The 23019-nt window shown below is 41.6% G+C and overlaps 2 protein-coding genes across 5 annotated transcripts; one reads left to right on the top strand and one right to left on the bottom strand.

The window, feature by feature from the left end:
• Nucleotides 1–3269: 3269 nt before the first annotated feature.
• On the bottom strand, nt 3270–6430 carry DBI (diazepam binding inhibitor, acyl-CoA binding protein). The gene is made up of 4 exons (XM_062578704.1): nt 6335–6430; nt 6119–6236; nt 4796–4858; nt 3270–3568 (listed from the first exon to the last, which is right to left on the bottom strand). Exons 1-4 carry the CDS (start codon nt 6341–6343, stop codon nt 3495–3497), a joined length of 264 nt encoding a protein of 87 aa, XP_062434688.1. The 5' UTR covers nt 6344–6430; the 3' UTR covers nt 3270–3494.
• Nucleotides 6431–6753: 323 nt separating this feature from the next.
• C6H2orf76 (chromosome 6 C2orf76 homolog) lies at nt 6754–17566 on the top strand. 4 transcript variants are annotated; one of them, XM_062578701.1, is made up of 6 exons: nt 6754–6894; nt 8043–8165; nt 10451–10501; nt 13840–13877; nt 14010–14091; nt 17375–17566. In XM_062578701.1, exons 1-6 carry the CDS (start codon nt 6882–6884, stop codon nt 17449–17451), a joined length of 384 nt encoding a protein of 127 aa, XP_062434685.1. In that variant the 5' UTR covers nt 6754–6881; the 3' UTR covers nt 17452–17566. The 4 variants fall into 4 exon arrangements, with proteins under 4 accessions (XP_062434685.1, XP_062434684.1, XP_062434687.1 ...); XM_062578700.1 differs by having other exon boundaries at nt 8013–8165; XM_062578703.1 differs by having other exon boundaries at nt 6754–7067; nt 8013–8165.
• The last annotated feature ends 5453 nt before the right edge of the window (nt 17567–23019 follow it).

Here is a 23019-nt window from a genome sequence, read left to right as displayed (position 1 = left end):
AAAAGTTCAAAGGTTCAAGTAATACTTGTATTGTGAAACATGATCCCTCTGGATTAGGACAGAAGAGTTTTGACAGAAAAACAGTCACCCTTGGAGCACCTTTTAGTCAAACAGAAAACTTAACTTCAAGGTTGCTAATCTCTTACTGGCCTTAAGCAGCACACTGATACAGTGGTATTTGTTAAATCTGCACTCTGAGTGTTGCACGTTCACATGTCTTCGGTAAGGGCAAACAAAACCCACAAGAAAAAAAAAACAAGGAAAAAAACATCCCTTTTCTAGCTTATCTCTAATTGCACTGGGCACCATTCAAGTAATTTCTCTGTGCAAGCACTAATGGTAGAAGAGCGATAGACAGAACACTGTCTTATCACACGCAAGGTAACACTGGCATATCCAAAGTCCAGATTGCAGTCTGCGCACTCTGCAAACACAGCAAACCAGCTCAGAGTGCATGTACACCAGCTGGCCTCCGCCGCCTGCGCGCGAGGCTTCCCTCGGAGCACGTCCTCTCCCCTGCACAAGCGCTGCGGGAGTCGGAACGCTGCTCTCCCTTCCCCGATCTAATACAGGGCAAACAGCAGCTCCCTGGACGGGTGTCAGAGCAGCCCCCTGCTCGCCGAGAGCACCTGTTCCTTTGCACCCAGAGTACCTTATTACAGATACAGCAACTGTTCTCAAGTTGTATTTTGGTTTGAAACCTGCTGCTTCCGTTTCAAACCCCCAAACGGGCTGTATATCTTAATGGCTATTCTTACCACTCCAATAGCTTAATAAAAAAATATTACCTCTAGTTACAAATCCGTGAGTGTCCTTAAACTATCCTGGCCACGTCACTACTGCTAGAGTGTTATTTATGCCACCCAGGAGTCCCGTGCTTCGTACTAGCAAGCATCGCGTGTGTTATATAGCAAGTTGGCAGCATATTCAGAACAAACAACCCGAGCCTTTAGAGACATTCACCCTGCTGCTAGACCACCACTTCACTGACTCAGTTCACAGCCTTTTCAGTGTTTTCCCTCCAGTAGTATCCACGAGCATCACAGCATTTCTGAAGACAGAAAGAGCATAAAAGAGGCCAGTAGCATCTAGGAAGTGCTTCATTCAGTAACAATTTCCAAGCGCATCAACCAATTTTTGTTTCTTTTCATCATCTACACTGTGCACAGACATCAGTAACTTTGTTTCTGCCTTAACGCCGCCTGTGAAGTCCCTTACTGCACAGCATTTACTTCCATTAAAACTTGAATTTTTCAGCGTACTTCTAAACTGTGCAATTGATAGCCAAAGGGCAGATTCAGTAGCAAGAGCTGCAGTGATGTTACTTTTTAAAGAAGATGAAGCTGTAAGCAGGAATATATTACTATGGTAAAAATAAAGCACCCAAACACAGATATTCAAGATAGAGTTGTTTGTCACTTACAGAGACTGGTAAACAACATTATTTATAAAGCCTGGCCAAGACCAAGTCTTCTCCGGGATAAGCACCACATGTATACTAACAGTTCCCCGAATGCCAGACAGGCATGAGGAAAGAGAACAGCACTATTTTAATTACACAGTTTCGCAGGAAACCTAAACTAGAATTAGGAATAGGATATAGTTCTTCCTACTGCCAGCCCAACATTTAGACAGAATCCGATTCTGTTGTTTTAGCAGCCCGTAATTCTGGAAAAGCTAAATACCTGTTTTGACAGAAAGCACGTTAGCAAAACCCTGCATGTTCACAGTAGGTAAGCTTCCAGCAAATAAGAGCTGAAGCGGAAGCATTCGCTAGTACGAGTTACATTCTGCTACGGTCAGTCAAATCCCCCAAGGATAACTGGCTTCACAAAACACAGCTGTGAAGATGGAGCTAGCTGTGGAATTGAGGGCTGACAAAGAGCTAAACCCATCTTGCCTTACGCTCAGTAACTGCTGCTACCTCTGTTCTGCAGGGTGAACATATTCAACACTTCATATCAAGCAACTAACAGAGGACACGAAGGGAAAAAAAAGGCATGCTTACATTACGTACATAAAAGAATAAGGGAAAACAGGAATAGGCCACCTTTTTGCCTTGCAAGGGCAAGGAACAAACCTTTCTCAGTTCAACATCCCATTAAAATATGTTGGAGGAATCAGCTCCAAGAGCTTTTTTAATTAAACCTAACAGAGGTGGAAGTTTGTAATTTTTCAAAGGATCAGAAGTAAACTCATGTCCACCTCTGACCAATGTACAAGAAAATACAAGTTAGAGCTATACACAGTACAGCATGTATAACATAATAAAGAACTATGTATTTAGCTAGCCAGATAATAATGATAGCTTTCACCTCCATGTACTTAGACATAAATTGCTTATCTGAAGGCAGCTTGATGTGAAGTCCTCATCTGTTATAGATACCTAACTGTATAGCGGGAGTTGGAATGTCTTATTCCCATAAACAGTTGTGCCTGTTCTCATAAGTCCTATAGCAGAATATTTCAGGGTTTTACATTTTGAAAGTAAAGATTCTCCTTACAGCATAAGCAACTCTAATACAGCAGATCTGGCAGTCAGAAATAGCTAAAGGCGTAATAGAGAATAGTTTTCTACAAAACCTGATGGTTTTAACTTTTGTTGATCACCATTTTAAACTTCCCATTTCAACAGCATTGTAAGTGCTAAACCAGTTTATACTTGGTTTATTTGTCACTGTAGGCTCACTATATGCTAGCTCAGGTAATTGCAAGTATTCCGTAGTTACAGGCAATAGAGTATTCAGGGGCACAGACAGCTTAGTTTGCCACAGACATTTCTTTCACAGGAAAGGGTTTGTGTTCAGGTGTTGACTAACTGCCTTATCTCCAGAACCTCAACAGTATTGCTGAGGGATAACACCTCCAAGATGTGTGCTACAGAGGACGATTTGCGATTGTTCAACAAGCCTCTAAAAGCCCCAGGCAACAAATATCCAACACCTTGTTCTTAGCATATATGGCATTATACCTAACCCGCTCACAATAACTTTAAGCTCTGGCTTTTGCGGGTTGTCATTTATCTCCATGACAAGGAGGCAAAGCAGGATCAGCCATCACGGGTTTAAACAGGGGTCCACATCGCACGAAATGCAGGGTACCGAGGCCCCCTAGTGGCAGGACGACTAGAGAGGTTAGAGCTAAACCCTCGCTTTTAGCCTTGGAAAGATGTGGTCAACGGCTGCAACGCAGCAACTAAGGGATGCGTCTCCTTGTTTGAAGTGGGGAGGAACTTGCAATAATTTCTGAGGGATGACGATTGCAACAGCTAAAGTACCAAATGCATTTTAATGAGTTCCAGGTTATTTCATTCACAAGAGGATACTGTAACACATCAGTATGTTAGACAGGTATGTAATTCCTACCGTACTATGGGCATTACGAAAACAGACTATAGTACGCTAGCTACTTAAAGTTATCCTCAGTAATCAGTTTTCCACAGTATTAGAGATAAGGCATGTTGCAGATGTGAAAATGGTTGCTATATCCAGTCCTCAGATGCCATATTTGCCTTTAAGTTCTTCCACTTTTGCTACATAAGCTTTCATTGCGTCTTCTTTGGACATTCCTGAAACACATAACACAGGAGGTAGTCAGAACAGACACAGCAGCCCACTCTTCTCCTACAAGCTTCCCTGAGGCAGCTCTTCCCTGAATATACTCTTTACTCTTCCCAGGACACACAGATCCTGAGACAACAAAGCCTTGCAACAACATGGTGTCACGGGCTCATCTGCTCCACACAAACTTAGTTCACACTGGCTGTGTTTTCTGCTGGTTCACTCCCTGCAAAGAGCACTTCTAGGCTAGCAAAGACCCTAAATCAATACCACTAGAAATGCAATAGTGAAGGTTGTTCATTTAGGCTAAGCAAATCCAGCTGATGCATGCATTCACTTACAAATCATGCTGATTTATACATGGCCTGATCATCTGTAAATTTACACAATCTGCTGTTCCCTCGCATAAACATAACTTTGCTGCCACCTTACGCCCACTTCTGCTGGCTATCAGAGATCCACTTTTCATCATTTTTTCAGTTGTGACCCTACTTTTATATCCAGGCTCGATATTGCCAATTTACATAGGCATTCTCAAGTTATTACTAAAGAAACAACTTTTTGGAACATTACTTGCTGCAGTGTCCCTGTTTTGCCTTTCTCTCAACTATAGAATCATAACTCAATTCTTGTGTTCCACCAAAACAATCCCTGCTGCAGCCAGATAGCACAAAGTTAGCTCGGAGAACAATACAGCAGCCAGACAGCTGGTAGGCAACGCAGTAACTTCCTGCTTAAGTAGATATATTTTTCAGTCTGTCATTCTACATCTGTACAGATTACTTCCTATTTCTCTGAGCCTTTCTAAAAGTATCTCTCTCAAGCATATGGTCATTCCAGTCTGTAACTACTTCAGCATTAAGATGCCTTTTTCATGCAAGTTACAATTCCTTGCTATAGCACTTACCGTCACGCAACAGACAGCAAGCAAGCTAAGAGTGTTACTTGGCTGTGAACCTAGTATCAAAGTTTTAAACAAGTGTGATCAGCAGCCATGAGAAAAACATATTCCAAATCGAGGTTACACCTGCACAGATAGCAACAGAACAGTCTATTACTTGCACTTACTCCATCCACAATTATTACAGGAAAGCTATTCATGCAGCTCAGACTGCATTTTGGTGTAGTTTAACTCCTTCTTACAAGGCAAAGGTATTCCACAGGCAGTACATTTTACGCTGAATTACCCAGCATCTCCCCCCCACCCCCCACCCCCCTATTTTTTAAGCAGATACCTTTTAATGCACTCCAGGCATCCCACTTTGCTTTGCCTTTGAAGTCAAGCATACCAGGGCGCTCTGAGAGAGAGAGAGAGAGAGAGAGAAAGAGAGGATTAACAGCAGAATTAGTTTGTAGGGCCTGGCTACAGATAATATCCAGCCCCTTCCTGAAAGCAGTTCTGCTCTGAACCACCACAGACTAAAATGACTTACCATGGTGAGGTCTGCAAGGAAAGGAGAGCACTTCTGATGCTGAAGAGAGCGTGCTATAATGCTATTGGTGGTGACAGAGAGGTTATTCTCTGCCAAGTTCCCTTAAGACAGTAACACTTGAACAGAAGAGCACCACATAGTCTGATTTTGTTTAATCACTGTACTTTCTGAAGAGATTTGTTACATGAATGCTACTCGATAAGAGAATATCAGCTCTAAAGTGAAGCAGAAGTCAATAGTGTACAGCTTCGAATTCATTATCTCCAAGTTAATAATATTTTTAACATAGTTTTTCATGTGTTCTATCATCCTAGGGGTATAAGCACTGAATTATAACTTCACTTTAGGCTAGGGATGGTTTCAGCTAAAAACAGAAGAAAGTGTCTGCAATCATTCTTTGTGTAAATTTATTTGCGTTTTTACCTCTCTGCTATCTTAAATACAATCCTTTGGATTACCAAATAAATGGAACTGGACAGTAGCCTGTACATTAGTCAGAGCAATACCCTTGGCACTGCTCACATAGCAGCACGACCTACAAAGCTAGTTGGCAGCTCTACCTCTCCCAACAAAAAAACCCCTCCAGCTTACTATTATACAGATTGCTTTTTTAGCCAACTCCCGTTAGCTACTGCCTCACAAGAGAGCAGTGCCTTATACAAATGATGGTATACTAGCAGCTCTGCAGAACTATTTCACCTTGGCAAGCGTTAATAATGCTGCTTTCCAACGACGCTAAAAGGGTCAGGTCTGAAGACCAAGCTCAGCTCTTCTGTCCCCAGGGCCACTCGTCTTAGAGAGACCCTGCGCGTGCCCCTACTTACACTCCCAGCACACGTCGCTGCCAGCCTTGACTGCCGCCTGCACCCAGTAAACTTACCCGGTCAGGAGACCGGCGCCCCGGGGGGAGGGCCTTTGTCCTTCCCAGCCCCGCGCACTCCAGTGCTCCGTGGACAGGCCTCGCTCCCAACGTCACTCGTGGTCTGAGCGGCGGAGCACGAACCGACAGCGGGCTCCAAAACCCGAACACCAACGTCTGCACAACGGATTCGCAGAGCTTCCCCGAACCGCTCGGGCAACCGCGGCCAAGCCACCCCCCCCCCCGCGCCGCGCCCCGCTACTCACGCGTGTTCACGTCGCCCACCGTGGCCTGCTTGTAGTGGCTGTACACGTCCAGCATCTCCTGGTCCGTCGGCTGCGACTTGAGCTGCTTCACCTCCTCCGCCGCCTTCTCGAACGCGGCCTGCGGAGGGCAGCAGCGCCGCCGTGAGCCCCCCGCGGCCCCGCAGCCCGCGGCCCCCGGCCCGGCCCGACCCCCCCGGCCCGCGGGCCCGGCCCCACCTGCGCCATCGCCGCGATCCCGGCCCGGCCACGCGCGTCTAACGCGCCGCCCCCGCGCGCGCCGCCGCTTCGCCCATCGCCAGAGCGCCCGCCGGCCAATCCCGGCGCCGCGCGCGCGCCCCCGCGCCAATCGGCGCCTCGCCGCGGGGCGGGGAGGAGCCACGGAAAGGGCCAATGAGAAAGCGGTGCCCGAGGGAGAGGCGGGCTCTCGGGGGCGCTGCGGGAGAGGTGAACCCGGGCCTCGCGGAGGGAGGGGGCGGGGCCTCCAGAGCCGCGCGGATTGGAGGCGCGGGGGGGGGGCGGGGACAGCGCGCGCCGCAGCCAATCTCTTGGCGTGGCCGAGGGATGACGAGAGAGCGAGGGCGGGGGCGGGAAGGATTTGATTGGCGGGGCTAGGCGGGGCGGGGCGAAGCGAGACACGCGGAAGTGCCGGCCGCGGGGGTGGTAGTAAGGCCGGGAGCCGTTAGCGTTTGCCTGCCGGGGGGCGGGGGCGGCCCTACCCTGGCCCGAGGGGGGCCCTGCGCCCTGCCGGTCAGGGATCGCTGTGATGGGTAGTGGAGGTGGGATTATGCTGTGGAGTTCCGGAATTACGCTGTGAGGCCTTGACGGCAGGGATCGCGGGTGGGGCAGTCAGTAGCCCGTCGCTCTGCCTGTGTCTCCGCTCTGCAGAAACTGCTCGAATCAAAACAAACCTGTTCAGCTAGAGCAGCGCGTCGGGGACGGGAGGCACCTCGTGCGTGCGCGGTGGCGCCGCTTGCTTCGTGGGAAGAAAGGAAGTGGGGTGGAGGGGGCAAAGGGGAAGCGACTGAAGGGAGGAGGGAGGAGGGAGCACGTGAAGGGTTGTGAGGGGCTGGAAGCAGTGCCTGAAGTGGCTGTAAAAGGGTAAGAGGCGCAGAGGCTGGGCTGTCCTGCTGACTGACGTTGTAGCACTGAGGCTGTGGTGTTTCCTTACTGCTCCATCTGCCTGTGCTGAGGAAGTATCTAACTGAACAGAGGATGTGTGGGTTTGTTTGAAGGGTGACTTAGGCTGGTAAGACTTTCAGGTTCTGCTCTCTGGTAAAGTATTTTAAGCCTTGTAGAGCTATTTTAGATACATACATTATAAATTAAAAACCTGAATTGTATAATAATGTACCAGGAGAATTATTTGTATGTATGTGAGGATTTTTTTTTTATTTCATTCGACATAATAAAAATGAGTGTTGTGTAACAGCTTAGGCTTTTTTCAGGGCCTTGGACCTTCTACAGTATATTAAAAAGATATTGATTCTTTTTGTTTTTGTTATTTTAGTCTTTTAGAGCAAAATTTTACTCACATAGCAGGTAAAATCTTCAATCACTTAAAAACCAAAACACATAACGTGCATTTATCCATATCATTTTTGTCTGTTTATATAAACAGTCTGGTGGAGTGTTCTGTGTAGAGCCATTGTAATCAGTGCAAAATTGATACGGACTATTTGATGTTTAATATCAATAATATCCTAGATAACGCGGCTTGTTTTGAGATGCTGCTGTTGCTCCTGTAGAAAAAGTAAAAGTGAAGGCCTGAAAGGCATAATGCTATTTAATATATGGCCATGTTTTAATTTTTGAATGAGTCCTACCTGTACCTTGTTTTCTAGCTGGGCTTGTACATAGAGGAAAGTCAATAATTACTCTTTTTAATGTTTTCCAGGTTATTTCCAATTGATTCTCATGTCAACAGAAAGTTCAACTATCACAGTTCGTCTTGTTCGCTCTTTTGAGCACCGGAATTTCAAGCCAGTGGTGTATCATGGAGTTAACTTGGATCAGACAGTAAAGCAGTTCATTACTTTTGTGCAGAAGGGTGAGGGGCTGTGCGCTTATTCATCTACTTTGAGCCCATATGTTGCAGCCTCTACCAAAGAAAGTGGAGGGGAACAAATGAATGGGAAAATTCTGTGGCTTTGCTAGAGGTGCCAGATCTGTATTTGCTTCCCCTGTGTGCTTGCCTCTCAGATGAGAGGACTGGTGTTTGTAAGAGCTTCCATGGTCGGTGTGCCATGCCGACATTTGTGTAGAGACTACTCCCGGTGCCCAAATCCCCATGTTTAGTTGAAACCAGACAAGGGCTATGCTGCATTTGGCTCAGGGCCTCAGACTGTTTGGACACTGCTGTCAGGCAGCTATTCAGAAGTTAACAAGGGTAAATTAATAGAAATTAGAGAGCCCTTGACGCTTAGGAACCACACCAGTGTGTGGAATGTCGGAACTAAAGTCTGTTGTTAGTTACTTGTAAAAAGAAAGAGGATCTTGAAAATTTGTTTTTGACACTGAAGTATCACAGTGCATGTTTTCTTCTGAGTATCCATCTCCAGCTTGAGTTTTCTGGTACAGCTTTACTCATTTATGGGCCCCATGTTTTAGAAACGTGGTTGAATATGACAGTACTGCTACAGGTTAATTAATGTAGACCAGCCCACACAGCTGCAGAGTAGGTAGGGTGTGACACTAATCTTGCAGATGTATTTCTGTGCATTTAAATGGAGACATGCGAAGGTGCAGAAAAACAGTGTTTTATTCTTTGCATGATGTCAGCTTAAACAAGTCTTGAACTGTTACAGTTGATCACATTGAGCAACTTTTAGGACATTGCCCTGGGCCTCAGAGCTGTATTGTGTTTTCTGCAGCTTCTGTAATTCTAGACAGTAATAGGCATGGCTAGATCTCAGGAAACCATTGGAAAACTATATACACTTTCAGAACACATAGCACAGCTTCTGTTATGGGGAATAACATGAAAAACAGTGCTAAAAAACTTGCTTTTGATGTGTGCAGTATTGCAACTTTCTGTTATTTGAGACAAAGCTAGTGTTTGGGGAAGGCTTTTTGGAACATCATTGCACATGTGGAGATTGCTGTTCCTGGTCCAAAAGCCATGTTCTTTTATTTCCTGTAATGTTTGGAAGGAGAAATTTGAGATAAATTTTTAAACTACTGATGAAATTATGGTTTCAGCTGTCTCAGTGCTGAGCACCTCAAAAGTAGCAAGGCCTTTCAAGACCCAGAATAAATCCCTAGAGGTCACTGAGGACAGGCACCAGGGAAGGTGTCAGTTTTCTTACAGTTCCTTATGAGCTCTGTCCTGCATGCTGTTAAAGAGTTAACTTTCTGCAATTTGACTTCCTTTTTTGTGACTGTGTAAAACAGTTACAAAACCATGGCTGGGTTTCAAAACAATCCAGTTATGAATGACTATTTTTGGGGTGTGTTTGTACAAGGTGGTGAGAGATGCTGGACTTCAGACTATAAAAATCACTAACAGGATGTTCTTGTCAGATTTCTGGAGGATCAGAGCCCCGTGGTCACATCCAGCTTGCATTTACTCACCGTCCTCGTGGGTAGTTAGGTTCACAGGGACTGCACGGTCAAGTGAAGTTAAGCTGATACGGAGTAACTGTAGTATTGGAGCCAAAGGTTGTGCATGTCTTCTGTGCTGTATGGAAGGTTTAGTTGCAATATTGGTTTGGGATATGATAACAGACACACCGAGACTGGCAGGTTAAGGCTAACTAGTTAACTATGAAGTTACAGCAAAATAATAAAGGCAAATGGATATTATCATGATTCCAGTCAAAATAACAATAAACTGAGCTACCCAATAACACTAAGTTATTTATGTAGAGAGCCACAGATACAAGGCAAGCTTGCAGAAACCAGGGCATGGTTTCTTCAGGGGAGTGACTTGGACGAGCCAATGAGCTCAGGGAATTCCAGATTGCCCAGTCAGACTTTTATTTATTGAGTCCCAGAAGCACTAGCTGGACTCATCAGCCTGTTATCACCTTGTTACATCTTTCGGAGCATTTTGTCTTCTGGGGTTTTGCAACTCTTTGTGAATATGTTCTTTTGTCACATTTTGGTTAATGGGAGCAAGCATATCTTGGTTATTGGGGCGATGCTTGACTGTTATTAGAGCATGAGGCAATATTAGCTTAGTGTTGCATTACAAGTCTCCTGTTTTAAGAATTTATTTTAATGTGACAGTCCAGAACGCACGCATTAAATTCCTGTGTATTATTGCGAGGCGGGGGGGGGGGGAAGGAGGGGAGTGGAGAACTTTGTTTTAATGTGGTGCTTTTATATTAATAGATGTGCCTTCAAGAACAGGACTTCCTCCTCCTTTTAAAAATTACAAGTATGGTAGGTTTCCTGTTTTTATTTTTTTATTTTTTTGTTTTTTGTTTTTTGTTTTTTTTCCTGCAAAATGTGGACGTAGTATTTTATACCAGTTATTGTACAGTTTAGAAGACAACAACTAGAGAATATGGTAATTCTTGACTAGTTTACTCATGCCAGTTGCACTGCCTGCCTAAAATTGCAACTCTATCTTACACTTGTAGTGAGGATTTTGCCACTGGGATCATGTAAAAACCCTGACCGTTATTTTGAGCTTTGGTATTAATCTTTGAAATAGGCTGCACATTATGCATTTTTTTTGCTAATTGACATTGGTGGATTTTGGTATTAATTTTGTATTGCTTTTGTAAGTGCCTTTTAACTCTGTTCTGTAAGTGCTACAGAGCAGCTTGTGACCTTAAATGCTTTGAAATCCTAGTTCTCTGTGTTTATGTATTTCAGTAGCTATTTACTAATTGTGAGGTCAGAAAGCATGGCAAGGCAGGAGAGGAAGGCAGTAAATGGAAAATGCTTAAGACTGAGATACTTTAATAATTAACATAATATAAGAGGAGGAAAGGAACATTGCTCAAAGTAACTAGGAAAGCTCTTAAATACAAGTTGACAGAATGAAACAGTCTGCTGTAAAAGTTAGGCTGGAGTTATCCTCTAATGTAAAGATTGTGTATATTGCCTTTTTGTGAAGCTTGGGCAGAACAAGTGCAATTCATCCTATTTGGGACCAAATATGCTTTTTAAATAGACTAAATTTATTCCTTTCTTGGAATGGATGGTCAAGAACTTGGTCTTGGAACTTGGATGGTCAAGAACGTATCTTTTTGGTAGCTCACCTCCTCCTAAACTTGGATGTTCTAAAAGTTTGCTCTGGGGTTTGCTGCAAGTGATGTGTCTCCCATGTTCTCGGTAGAGTCAGTGAGCTTCTTCCTTCACAGCGATTCGAGGAACTGAATGAGGAATCTATTTAATGCATGTAAATAGTGATTGACTCCACTTGCCTAGCTTTAAAAAGCAAACAACCCCCTCCCCCTAAACATCTCATTCTGTGTTCATGCTGCTGGTGAACCAGATAGTGCTAAATAAAAACAGGAAAAGAGTTAGGGATTAAGATTTACAATCTTTCAGTGGCAAGGACTTGAACTTTTTTTCTCTTTCTCTCTGTCTTACAAATCTGGAGAACTGTAACTTTGAATTTGGAGGTGTCCTTCCTCCCCTGTTATCTGTTGCTTTGGCTAGATGAGAGAGTCCTGTGCTGTCAGTAGTATTTCTGACGCTGCCTTTCCCTGCTGCTAGTTCTTTCATCACTTGGAGCATGTGCTTAGTTTTGCCTAAGGCCTATGTTGTGGCTGAGCTCCTGATCTCTGGTAGGGCTGGGCATGGTGTGGGTGAAAAACAGTGCAGATGTTTAAAACCTGTCACACCAGTTAGTGGAGGCCTGCTTTTAGTGAGGTGGTGCCAGCTACGCTGAATTTTCACACAGAAAAAGCAAACCCGAGTTCTGAACTTCCCCTTAAGCTTTGAGTCATTCAGATTCATGTTCTTGATATATCTTACACACACTACTGTTTTTGTTGCATTTTGGTGATGAGACTGCAGTGAAACTTGTGGATGAATAGTACTACTAAGAGTCCCATTTCTTTCTCCTTTGTTTAGCACTGCCAGAAGTCTTAATCGGAGCTGGTCATCTCTCATCTGACCTGCTTTTCCATTTTTCTCCATAATGTGGAGCAATGTGGTAGATGCTCAACACAATCAGTCTTAAAAAGTGACTTCTTGTCTATTGTTCTGGAAGATCTGTTACTAGAAAATGCAATATGAAGATCTGGGAATGTGATTGAGTGGGACTAGATTGGGATGAAATAGCCAAGGCATTTGAGAGGACATAAGGCTTCACCTAAGATAGGAAGAGGCAGCAGCTTCATATCTCTAATGGAGTTAGAGAGAAGCCATTTAATAGTGCGAATGAAGGTGTGGTAAACTGCCAGATGCCAGTCATGGAGATGTGAACAAGTAAAACTGAGACAACGGTTCAGAGAGAAAACCAGAAAAAAGGGGATGGGATAAAGTAGATCCAGACCCTTAAAACTACTAGGCAGAGGCTGATTTGTTTTCACAGTGATAGAAAGGTTTAATGGTTTCAGGAAGTTTTTTGCTGTGATTGTTTGGCCTTTTTGCAATGCTTCTATGCAAGATGGATCCTGGTGATTGCTATTTCATGCCTTGCTTCTAAAGAAGATGTAGGTAATTCTGCAACATATATTGCATACTAGCGCTGCCTTTTAAGTGGGAATATGGAGTAGTTTTGACCATCTGTCATGCTCTAAATAAAATAAAAATAAAATAATGTTCATTATTGGCCTATAAAATAATGTTCAATATTGTGCATTAAAGATATAGAAGCAAACCTCTGAATGGGAATGTGATCTCTCATTCTGACCATTCAGCACTTGCTCTCCATTGTTTGAAAATTGTTTTAGCCTGCATTTAACTTTCTTGCATCCTTCTCTTACTAGACTTTTCAGTATGCAGTGTTCTATTAAAGTGCAAAACAAAACTAGAAAAGAAAACAAGCAGCTAAGCAGTGCTGTTTCTTGCTGTGTTATTCTGAATTTGCTCAAACATAGATGGTTTGATTATTTTTACTGCTGCGTGGGCATCTTTTGATTTCCATTTCATCTGCATGTTTTCAGTCAGCTGTTTGCTTTAGTTACCACAACCTTTTTCCTACCTTTTCCTTTTTGCCAACAAAACCAGGCCCACATAGCCATTCGAAAGTGAGTGGGTTTTTTTGTTTTTTTTTGTTTTGTTTTGTTTGTTTTTTTTACCTCTTTGTGTAGCATAATTTCTGCCATGGATGCTGATTCAGGAGGAGGATAATTTCAAGGAATGATCTGAAGCGACTGAATTACTGGATTTTAACAGTTGCTGCCTATCAACAATAGCAGTAAACAGCAAATAAACAGTTGTTTGTCCTGCCTAAATTGCATGGATAAAACCTGTTTGGTTAAAATACTCTGACATTTAAATTCATGTGCTTTGGCAGTTGAGATGGTCGTTTGGATTATTATAACTTAGCCAACAGAGAAATCCAGTAAGACGTGGTACCTTAAGGTTGGATTGTATGCCATGCAGTCTGGTCAAAGACTGTGGCTGCAGGGCTAAGAAATAAAGATTCTCCTCCCACACATCTTTATTACTATTATTATTTTTAGATTGAGTGCATAAAATAATGTTTTAAAAAAATGAACCTTACTCCTGTGCTTCTGTCTCCTTCCCCAAATGCAATTTTCAGTGTTACCTACCAAATAAGTCTGATTTTAGGAAAACATTGTATTTTCTTTCAGATACAATGAAGATTATTCACCAAGCACATAAGTCTAAGGTACGGTTATCATCTGTATTCTTCCTGTGTTATATGCATTAATGCAGGCAGATCTTTGCACTGTTAAATAAGACTAGAGAAGAGACAGTAAACCCTATTCTTACCTTTGTATTCTGATTCTCTGATCTGTAGACCAATGAACTTGTAGTGAGTTTAGAAGATGATGACAAACTCATTTTGAAAGAAGAAAGCACGCTGAAAGCAGCTGGAGTAGGTAGGAGTACATTTGTATTGACTGAAGGTGCTGTTCCTTGCAGTTTCATTAAACTGATAAGTGGCTGATTATGTTTGGATAGCCTGCTGAAAAGTAAATGCTATTCCTGATGCTCTTTACACTACCTGATAATTATTCAGGGAAGAAGGGGGGATAATGTACATTCAAATCATTGGACTGAGGGCAGCAGGTATCTGCACTCCAAATGTTCAGAATGCAAATTGTGATTTTTAGAAGGTATGCTTATAATTCTGCTGAGAGTAATTTTAAATGATTGACAGATAGGTTATTAGTACCATGTCTGCTTAGTCTTATGAGTAACATTTAGACTGATGTTTTGGTTAGAAATGTAAGTAGTAGAACCAGCATGGAATAATGAAATAAGATTAGATTTGTTTAACGTGCAACATACTGTGCCTAATAGTCAGACTGCTCAGGAAAGCTTAAGTAGTATCATTTAGAGAATGTGCTGAATATAGCATAGAGTTGAAACTTGACCTGATTTCTCACGTTTTGACAGCGGGAGGCATGTAAGGCAGGTCTTTTGGTAATAATGTAAAGAAATGTCTGTCATGCCAAAATTGATGGTCCCTGGATGTCCTTTGGGCTCCTCAAAATGTGGCTGAATGGCTTTGTGGCAGCAAGGTACTTCAGGGATGTAGTTGTGTCCTACCTTGGTGTGGACACCCACTCATTTAAATGTGATTTGACTAGCTGTAACGCACAACTCCCTGCACTGTCCATGCAGGGGTGTCACAGGGAAAGCCCCCTGCCGTTCTTGATGCCCTCTGATTTCTCCCCAGCCCGTGAATGGTTTTTCTTTCTCATGGGTTTCTTAGCTCTTTTATTTCATCTAACCAAACATGTTTCAAGTAGTGGAGCTTCTACTGTTGGTCAGGTGGGCTACTTACTTCTTTTGTTAGAAGATACCACCTTAATGTTGATTATGTTGCATTATATTCTTCTAAGCAATCTCCTTCTATGGCCACAGCAAACAGAAGTAAGCTTACTTTTTTAGGGAGAAAGGGAAAGGGACTTTTTTTTTTTAATTGTTTGTTTTTATTTCTGTTTCTCTCCTTTTCCTTGTTGCAAATTCCATGCCATTACTTTGGAGGTTTAGCTGAACTGGGGTGGTGACTGTTTTTCTTCTGGATCTGCTGTGATTGTCCTTTGTATACCTTTCCTAAAGGTTCTGGGGCACTCCTGTAATATGAGTAACTGTTATTCTCTGGCTTTTCCTATTAAACCAGGCCTTTTAGCTGGAAGAAAAATGGTTCCTCAGAAAGGGGGATTACTGGCAGTCAAGTCCTATGGATTTGTAATTTATTTAGCAAAAGATTCATTTAAGTATGATTCTTTTATCTGCCTAAAATACAAGAGGCAACATAGTTTAGGGAAGAGTGATGACAATGCCAAATGCTGAATTGGTGTTTGGTATTGTCCAGTGCTGCCCTCATTCAAAACGGCATTGCTAAGTAATTGTATGTATATATTATCCATCTGTTAAACTAGGTTTGTAGCTCCAGCAGTAAAACAGTTGAATGCAATCCAGAAAGGTGTCTAAATGTTAGAGTAAATATTATAGCGAAAGCAAATTGGAATAAACGAAACTGTTTTATTTCTATATATGAAGAGAGAGGTGGTTTAATCAAGGAAGAAAGCAATTTAAAGCTGCTTTGTAATTTTTCAAAATAACTAACAGCAATTAGTCACTGCTGTGTGGTTGGCATTTATCATAGAAAAGAAAAACTCTTACTGTGAAAAATGCAGCATGCATTATACCATTTTGATTTTTGCTGTATTCCAGCATTTCTTGGTATGAAAATTAGCTAACTTAAGAAAAGAGTGTTTGTAGGAAAATTTCTGAAAAGTCCTCCTTTTCCCTCAAGAACTGGAAAATAGTAAACCGAGGAAGTGAGGTGTGATACCATATGCTGTTAGTCCTCATTTTGTATGTTTTCATTTAAATCAGTGAGATTTAAAATCTTCCACTGACTTTTTTTGTTTTTTTTTAACATCTAGTTTGGACAAGATTTATGAGAATAAAAGAGAATTTCCTTTAGAAAATCTGGGAAGTTCTGAGACATGCGGAACTTCTTCTTTTTTTATTTTATTTTTTTTTCCCTAAGCTGCAGTTGATTGCCCTTGGCACTTCACAGAATTGGGCATGAGAGTTATAAATTATGAGGGCATTAAATAAGTATCCCCAGGAAAGCCTCTGTGGTAGTGATTATTATGGCTATTATCTAGTCAGCAAGGTTAATGCTTGCTTGTTTTTTAGAGCAGGATGTATGTTAATAAAGTGTTTGGCATTCACTGCAGTCTCATCTGCTTTCTAGTTGAGATTTGAGAATCTTTTGCTTTTTTTTTTTCTCCCCCCCTTTTTTTTAAGCAGACAGGCAGACTTCATTAACTTCAGGTTTAATTTAAAAAACGAATGTGAATCTCATTGGCTCAGCACCTTAAAGAATTCCATGTTTAATAATTGTGAAGGCTTTCCATCAGATTTGTCTCTGTTCTGAATTAGTAATGTTGCTGACTTATTGTTTTAGAAGAGGAAGTCCTTGACCTACTGGGTTGAAAGAATTGTGACTGCTCTGAACCTTTGTGGGTCCTCTAGCACTGCCATATCCCCTGTGAATAATTAGAGGTATTTGAAGGTATTGCTGGAGAAGCCAATTTGTGTCTTTCACTTTGCATATTGTTGAAGCCTCATGAATTAATCATCAGCAGGGCAAAAAATTAACTTCTTCAGACACATATTTTGATGGGTCATGAGGGAGAATGTAAAGTGATCTGTAAAATATTCTACTGATCCTCTAAGTATTAAATTATTGTATCTACAGGCTAATTTCATGGAGGAAAAATAGTTTCTTTTCCCCTTTCCTAACAGAAAGATGGGCAAGAAAGACAGAAAATCATGCTTCAGTGGTTTTTTTTAGCATTCTAAGGTGTACGGATGTAGTCACTTAATTTTGTTGAATACTTATACAAACAATTTTGTAGTCTTTGTGTTAAACAAATTTTGAGGGGTCTTGCATATGTATTTATGTATTTTCAGGTTCTTGTACTTCTAACAAGGTTAAACTACGTCTTTAGTACTAGAATATTTTTGAGGAGGGGAAAAAAACAAACAAAAGAACAAAAACGTAATGTTCTGTTCATAATGATTTGTAATTGCCTTTGACCAAAAAGTCACTAGTTGCCTTCTAAGAGTCTAACTAGTTGGTTGTTGGGTAGTTTTTACTGGTGTGCTAAATATTTTATTTTTCATCCGTTCTAGCAAATGAAACCGAATTAGCATTCTTCTGTGAGGAAGATTACAGAAACTACAAAGCTAATCCTGTGTCGGCCTGGTGAAGATCCCAAAAGATTGTTTTGTTTTCCCGTATCTGTTGTAAATTCTCCTTATTCTGCGTAATGAGTGTTTTTTTTTTTTTTAAGATCAATAAATCCTAGAGGATTGCTTTACAAACATTGCAGTTGCTTCCTGTGGAAATTAATTCTGTCAGGATGCTAAGACTGAGAGAAGGAAAATTGGGGGACAGAAATGCGATTTTATTTTTTCCTTCTCACATTTCTTTTTTCCTTCGCTTGCCTATTAAAATGTAGGTGATGTAAATGCTCTCTGACTTGTGGCATGCATTCTTGGTGGCAGATGTTAGTTACATGTGGAGATCATACAATGCGGAGTAAAATCCTCTCACAGCAGTATCTTCTGATGAAAATGGAAACTTCTTGTGACCAGATCACTGGGTATTTTAGAGAGCTTGACAAGAGAATCTCTGTTTCAAGTAATAGCTTTTATTCACTCATTTTATATGTAACGTCTTCTGTTTAAATGGTGCAGACTGACTATTGTTTCATATTCTTGTCTGGTGAATGCTTTTCTTTCTCTCTTGCAGCCCTCTTTAGCATGCTGAAATGGACAAATGAGTGTTGGGAGGCTTTTGTGTTCAAGGACCAATTTGCCTGTTTCTCACATTATTTCAGGGAGACACCTTCATGTAAGAGGTAGCAACCTGAGTTCTTGCAGGACATCAATATGCACAAGTAGGAATAAGGCATTTTTCCAGATGAAGATGAAAGTTCATGGTTTCAGTTTTAAGAATAAAACTCGAATGATTGCTTTTTTTTTTTTTTTTTTTTTTTTTGGTGAGGATGGACTCTGTCTGTGAGCCAGATGTTGTGAAGACTGGGATTGATTCTTTCCCACTTTTCCTAAAGCAGAGTACGGTGTTGCTAAATGTTAGTTGGTAATTTCAGGCTTTCCTTCTATGTTAACCGTATCAATAATAATAATAGATCACGTATCCATTAAAGTGCCTTTCGGTAGAAACTCGCAAAACTGCTTCTTAGAGGTTGCCAAGATGGGTCACTGTGCCTCTGTTCCCTCAGATAGAAGTGATACTGCCTCTCTTTTTCTAGCAGGCTTTTAGGGTATAGGGTCAGCTCAAACAGATGAGAACTGATGTGCTTTAGACCCATGCTTTTGCCTTCAGCTCTGGCTGATAGCTGACAACAGCATTTCCACTAGAAAGTCTCCAGAGAAATAAGCTTATCATTTGTTAGAGCTTTGACTTTTTAGTGGACCTGTGATAATGTTTGATTTCATAGAATCATAGAATGTTGCCAATGTTTCTAAATAAAACTTCTCTTTATTTTAGACATAGGGCCAGTGAAACCTCTATGCATTGTTCCTGCATCATTATTTTCATCCTTCCCGACAACTCTCTGGTTTAGGCTGGAGTCCTTTTGGGTACCGGATGTTACTCATCAACAGCTCTGCTTCAAATGAAGTTTTATTCTCTTGTGAAGGTTGTCCAGCACTTTGTCATCTGCGATTGAAAGGGTAATTGTATCTTCATCTTGTAATAAGGAGTCCTGTATCAATGAAGACCTCTGTTTTCTCTTGGGTCTTAGATGCTGATATGTATCCTCTGATGGATTTTGTTGGAAGAATTTAACACTTCCTCATCTTTCAGTCCATGCCTCCTTTCTGTTGCTGGTACCTGCTCCTCAAACGGGAGCATCTGTCTCAGTTACCTTCTTAGTTTGTCATATTTGCCGGATTAATCTGGCTTATATGGATCTGAAGATGAGTTTTGTGCTCATCTTCACAGACAATTTAAACTAATGCATCACACTCCAGACAATACCAGCTTTGTTTTGCCACATTTACTATAATGAAGACAACTTTGCAGGAGATAAATGGCATATTGAAGAAGTCTGTGTCTCGAACTGTCTTACCAAGGCATCTTAGATGTCTGTCAGCACACTCAGGCTTTCAGACTGAGTAGAGATCATCACTGTTTTTCTTCTGGGGATTTTAATCTGGTTTCCAGTCATTTCAGAAAGACTTGGGTTGTTCTTGTGATCCTTTTTTCTCCAGGGCATTTGTCTTAAATGAGTCATCAGGATTTAATTGTGCTTTCTGGACTAGTATAGTTATAAAAGTTCAGTGTGATACTGAATGTGTCAATTTTATAGCGTCAATAATAAAGCTATAAATGTTTTTTTTAATGCAAATATCCCAAAATAATGTGTCATCCCAGACTAGCTTCCCTTTTTGAGGGAAGGGTTAAACTACTGCTTTGTGAACTCTCTTCACTTTGGCAATGGCACTTCACTGGCTCTTTTCTGTAGCAGCACAGTAGAGCCTTTTGTAATGCTCTCAGTGACGCTACTTGGAAACTGGATTTCTTCTGAAGTGGTTTTTCTACTATGCTGTTTTACTGGACCTTTGATAACGCTTCTTTCAAAAACCAACCAAATGAGCAAAAAACCCCTATAGATGATCACTGAGAATGTGCTAAAACAGATTTTGTTCTAACACGTTTCAGTGGGCTATGGCATAGGAATATAGGAATATGTAGCCTGTGCCAAAGAGATTTGGTTTCAGGATTGTTGAGTATTGAATGAAATCGGTGAATGCTGGCTAATGAATTACTAAATGCTAAAAGACTGAGTTGTCTTTGTCCATGTCTTTATAAAAACCCCTTTCTGTTAAAAGAAACCAGTGCTACAGTTGGTAACATGGTTTGTGGTCCTGGCAGAGGCCACAAACTGAATTGGTTCAGACTTACTGTAAATTGAAGGTGGCTTCTCCATAATGTGCAGTGGTAAGTCGTACAGCTTTGCTAGTGTTCTTAGTCATTGTAGGGTTAATGAGAATTCTTCTTTCAGTATGATCTCCTTTGAGTTTTTCCATCAGCATTTTTTTTTCAAACAGAAAGAGCAGGTTTTTCCCTAATGCCCTTTATGTCTTCCAGAGTGCATGCTGAAATAAGAACTGACTTCTCCTGGGTTATAGCAGTGTAGCAGGGAAAGGTGGTTAAACTGGGAGGGGAGAGCTGGCATGTTTCTTGGAGAAAGAAAATGACTTCAGAGAGACTATAGTTTTGGTTAGGGATGTGGAAGAATAGCTACTAGAGAAGAGAGGAAACTGGAAGAGGAATTACCTTGAGAAGGAAGGAGAGGTAAGTAACTAAATAAACACAGAAAATCTTGAATATACATATACAAATATGAATATACAAAACTCTGATACAGAATTACCTGAGTAGTGCTGCTTTTTCTGTCTCTAATGGTATGAAAATGGTGTATTTAACATCATTTGTGAATTTTAATCAGCTTTGAGTTGGAGTCGCAAACTGCTGGAATAGGCACCTTGATTCTTCTGACTCCCAACATATTTCAGTTTCATCATGCAAATGCTTTTGTGTGTGTGTGTTTTTTTTTTCTTTAATATCCAGAGGTAGATTTTCTGCCTCTTGAAGATGCAAGAGCTAAGAAAGTTGCTGACAGTTAGCTTAGCAAGTTAAATGCTGCCAATAGCATATATGAGTCTTCAAAGATCTGATATGCACCACCATTAAAGCTGGAGAACTGCATTATCTGATGGAAACATGTATAAAAGTGATCCAGGGAAAAGTTGTAAGCTGTGATGTTTCTGTTTCACTCTAGGAGCGTACAGCACATCCCCCTGGCAGATAATTCACTTACAAATAAACTTGCAGGTCACAGTTAGTCCAACAGTTACCACAGCAGTGACAGGACATCTGCAGATTCTATCTTTGCAAACTAATAGCCACAGAAATCCTGAATGTCCCCAGATCAAAAATGAGACGATAGAATATGTGATACTTGTTTTGGGGCTCATACGGCTGAGATGATCCTGGCTTCAGAGTCAATGGCAGCTGCCTGGAGGCTTTACAAATGCTTAAAGTAAATGCATGCTTTTGCTTATTGAACAGTTTGTTGGACTGAGCTCAGTCCTGCAGGCTGGCGCCAGATCCTTCCCCCTTGGTTTCCTTTTTGTAGTACCACTTGGCACAGATTTGCAAATGTTTAATAAATCTAGCAAAGATGGCCTGCAAACAATTTTGGCATTCTTCATATTATCAGCACACTGACTCTTTCCTACTATTCACTTTATTATTGAGCGAGAGGGGCAACCTGTCAAGGCTTTTTGTTTTGATGATATAGACACACTTTTGTATGTTTTCTCTGTCATTTCCTTTTGCTTCTTGCTGCCAGCTCTGCTGATTTCCAGTTTTTGTTAGTGGTTGGTTTGTACCTCCTGTGCTCAGCAGTAGCAGCATTTCCTGTGACAATGAATGTATTTTTTTTTTTTTTTAATTCATGAAGGAATATCTTTTGAAATAAAGAAGAAACCTCTTCTGCAGTGCAGCTAATCGTGCACAACAGAGGATCCTTTGCTGCTTTGCAGATAGACTTGCATAGGATAGCACTGTCTGCAGGTCAGCTGGGGAAAAAAAAGTTTTCATCATAAGCTTTCTATCTTGGAGGGAAACAGGAGAGAGGTTACATGAGCATGCAGCGAAAACCAAGACTATTGCCATAAACTGTCTTCATCTGCAGAGAAAGCCACCAGATGTCAGCAGAGCCTGTTCTTTCATTCTCCAGAACCTGTGTAAGCCAAGAAATATTTAGTGTTTATGAAGAGCACTTATCTGTAAATTGGTTTAACCTACAAAGTCTGTGCTAGGACTCCAGTGATGAAAGCTGATTCTGTCGTAGCAGAAAGCATTTCTTTTTATGTTGAAATCAAAAAGCGGCAAATTGAACTGGTATCAGTGCTTGAATCCCTCTTGTTAGAGGGCATCCTTTGTGGAGCCTGTTCCAGCGTATCTAAATCTTTGCGTGCCGTGAGGAAGCATTTGCAGAACATTCATTTGAAGAATAGTCTAGAAAAGATCAGCATTAATTTGCTGAGGTTTCGTAAAGTAGACTTTAAATATGTCTTTTTTTTAACACAAGAAAAACCATCCAGAACAGACACAAATGCAAAGCAGAGCAATAAATCTTTAGCAACACAACTTACACACAACAAATGCATCCTCCATGCATCTGACCCTAAGCTCCTACTATTTCTTCTTTGTAGTGCAAGAGATAAGGAGACCCTGGGACCATTTTCTTAGGGCCATGCTTTCTGAGCTGTGATGTGAGTTTCTGTACTTAATACTATACTTTGAATGATGGAAGTTTTGTATGAATCCTGCCTGGATACATTTGACGTATTGCACAGGGAGAAAGTGTGCCTGAGCTTTCTGCTGAGATTCCTATCGCGTTTATTGCGGCAGCTTGCAGATGCCAGCAGGACTATGGAGGAGAATAAAGTGAGTGAGGGGCAGAGTGTGGGTGACCTAAATTCTTACTTCCTCCTATTTTAGGTTTCTTCTATTTTCTTCTGGCCTTACAGTGCTGTGGTCGTCCTAAGGCTTTGCCACAGCTTGCCGTTACGAGAACAGCTCATCACTTCCGAACTGTCAGTGCAACCCTCAGCAACCACACACGTTCTGGAGGCGATGCATGGGAAACTGCAGCTGTGTTGTCCTCGTTGTCTGCAGGGGAAGAGGACTGCGTGCAGGGCTGCAGTCAGCACTGTGGTGCAGGTTGTCTGGG

Source organism: Rhea pennata, chromosome 6 (genome assembly GCF_028389875.1).
Source record: "Rhea pennata isolate bPtePen1 chromosome 6, bPtePen1.pri, whole genome shotgun sequence".
Classification (NCBI taxonomy): domain Eukaryota; kingdom Metazoa; phylum Chordata; class Aves; order Rheiformes; family Rheidae; genus Rhea; species Rhea pennata.
Note: the sequence above shows the minus strand (reverse complement) of the source record. Positions and strands in the feature narration are given on the sequence as shown.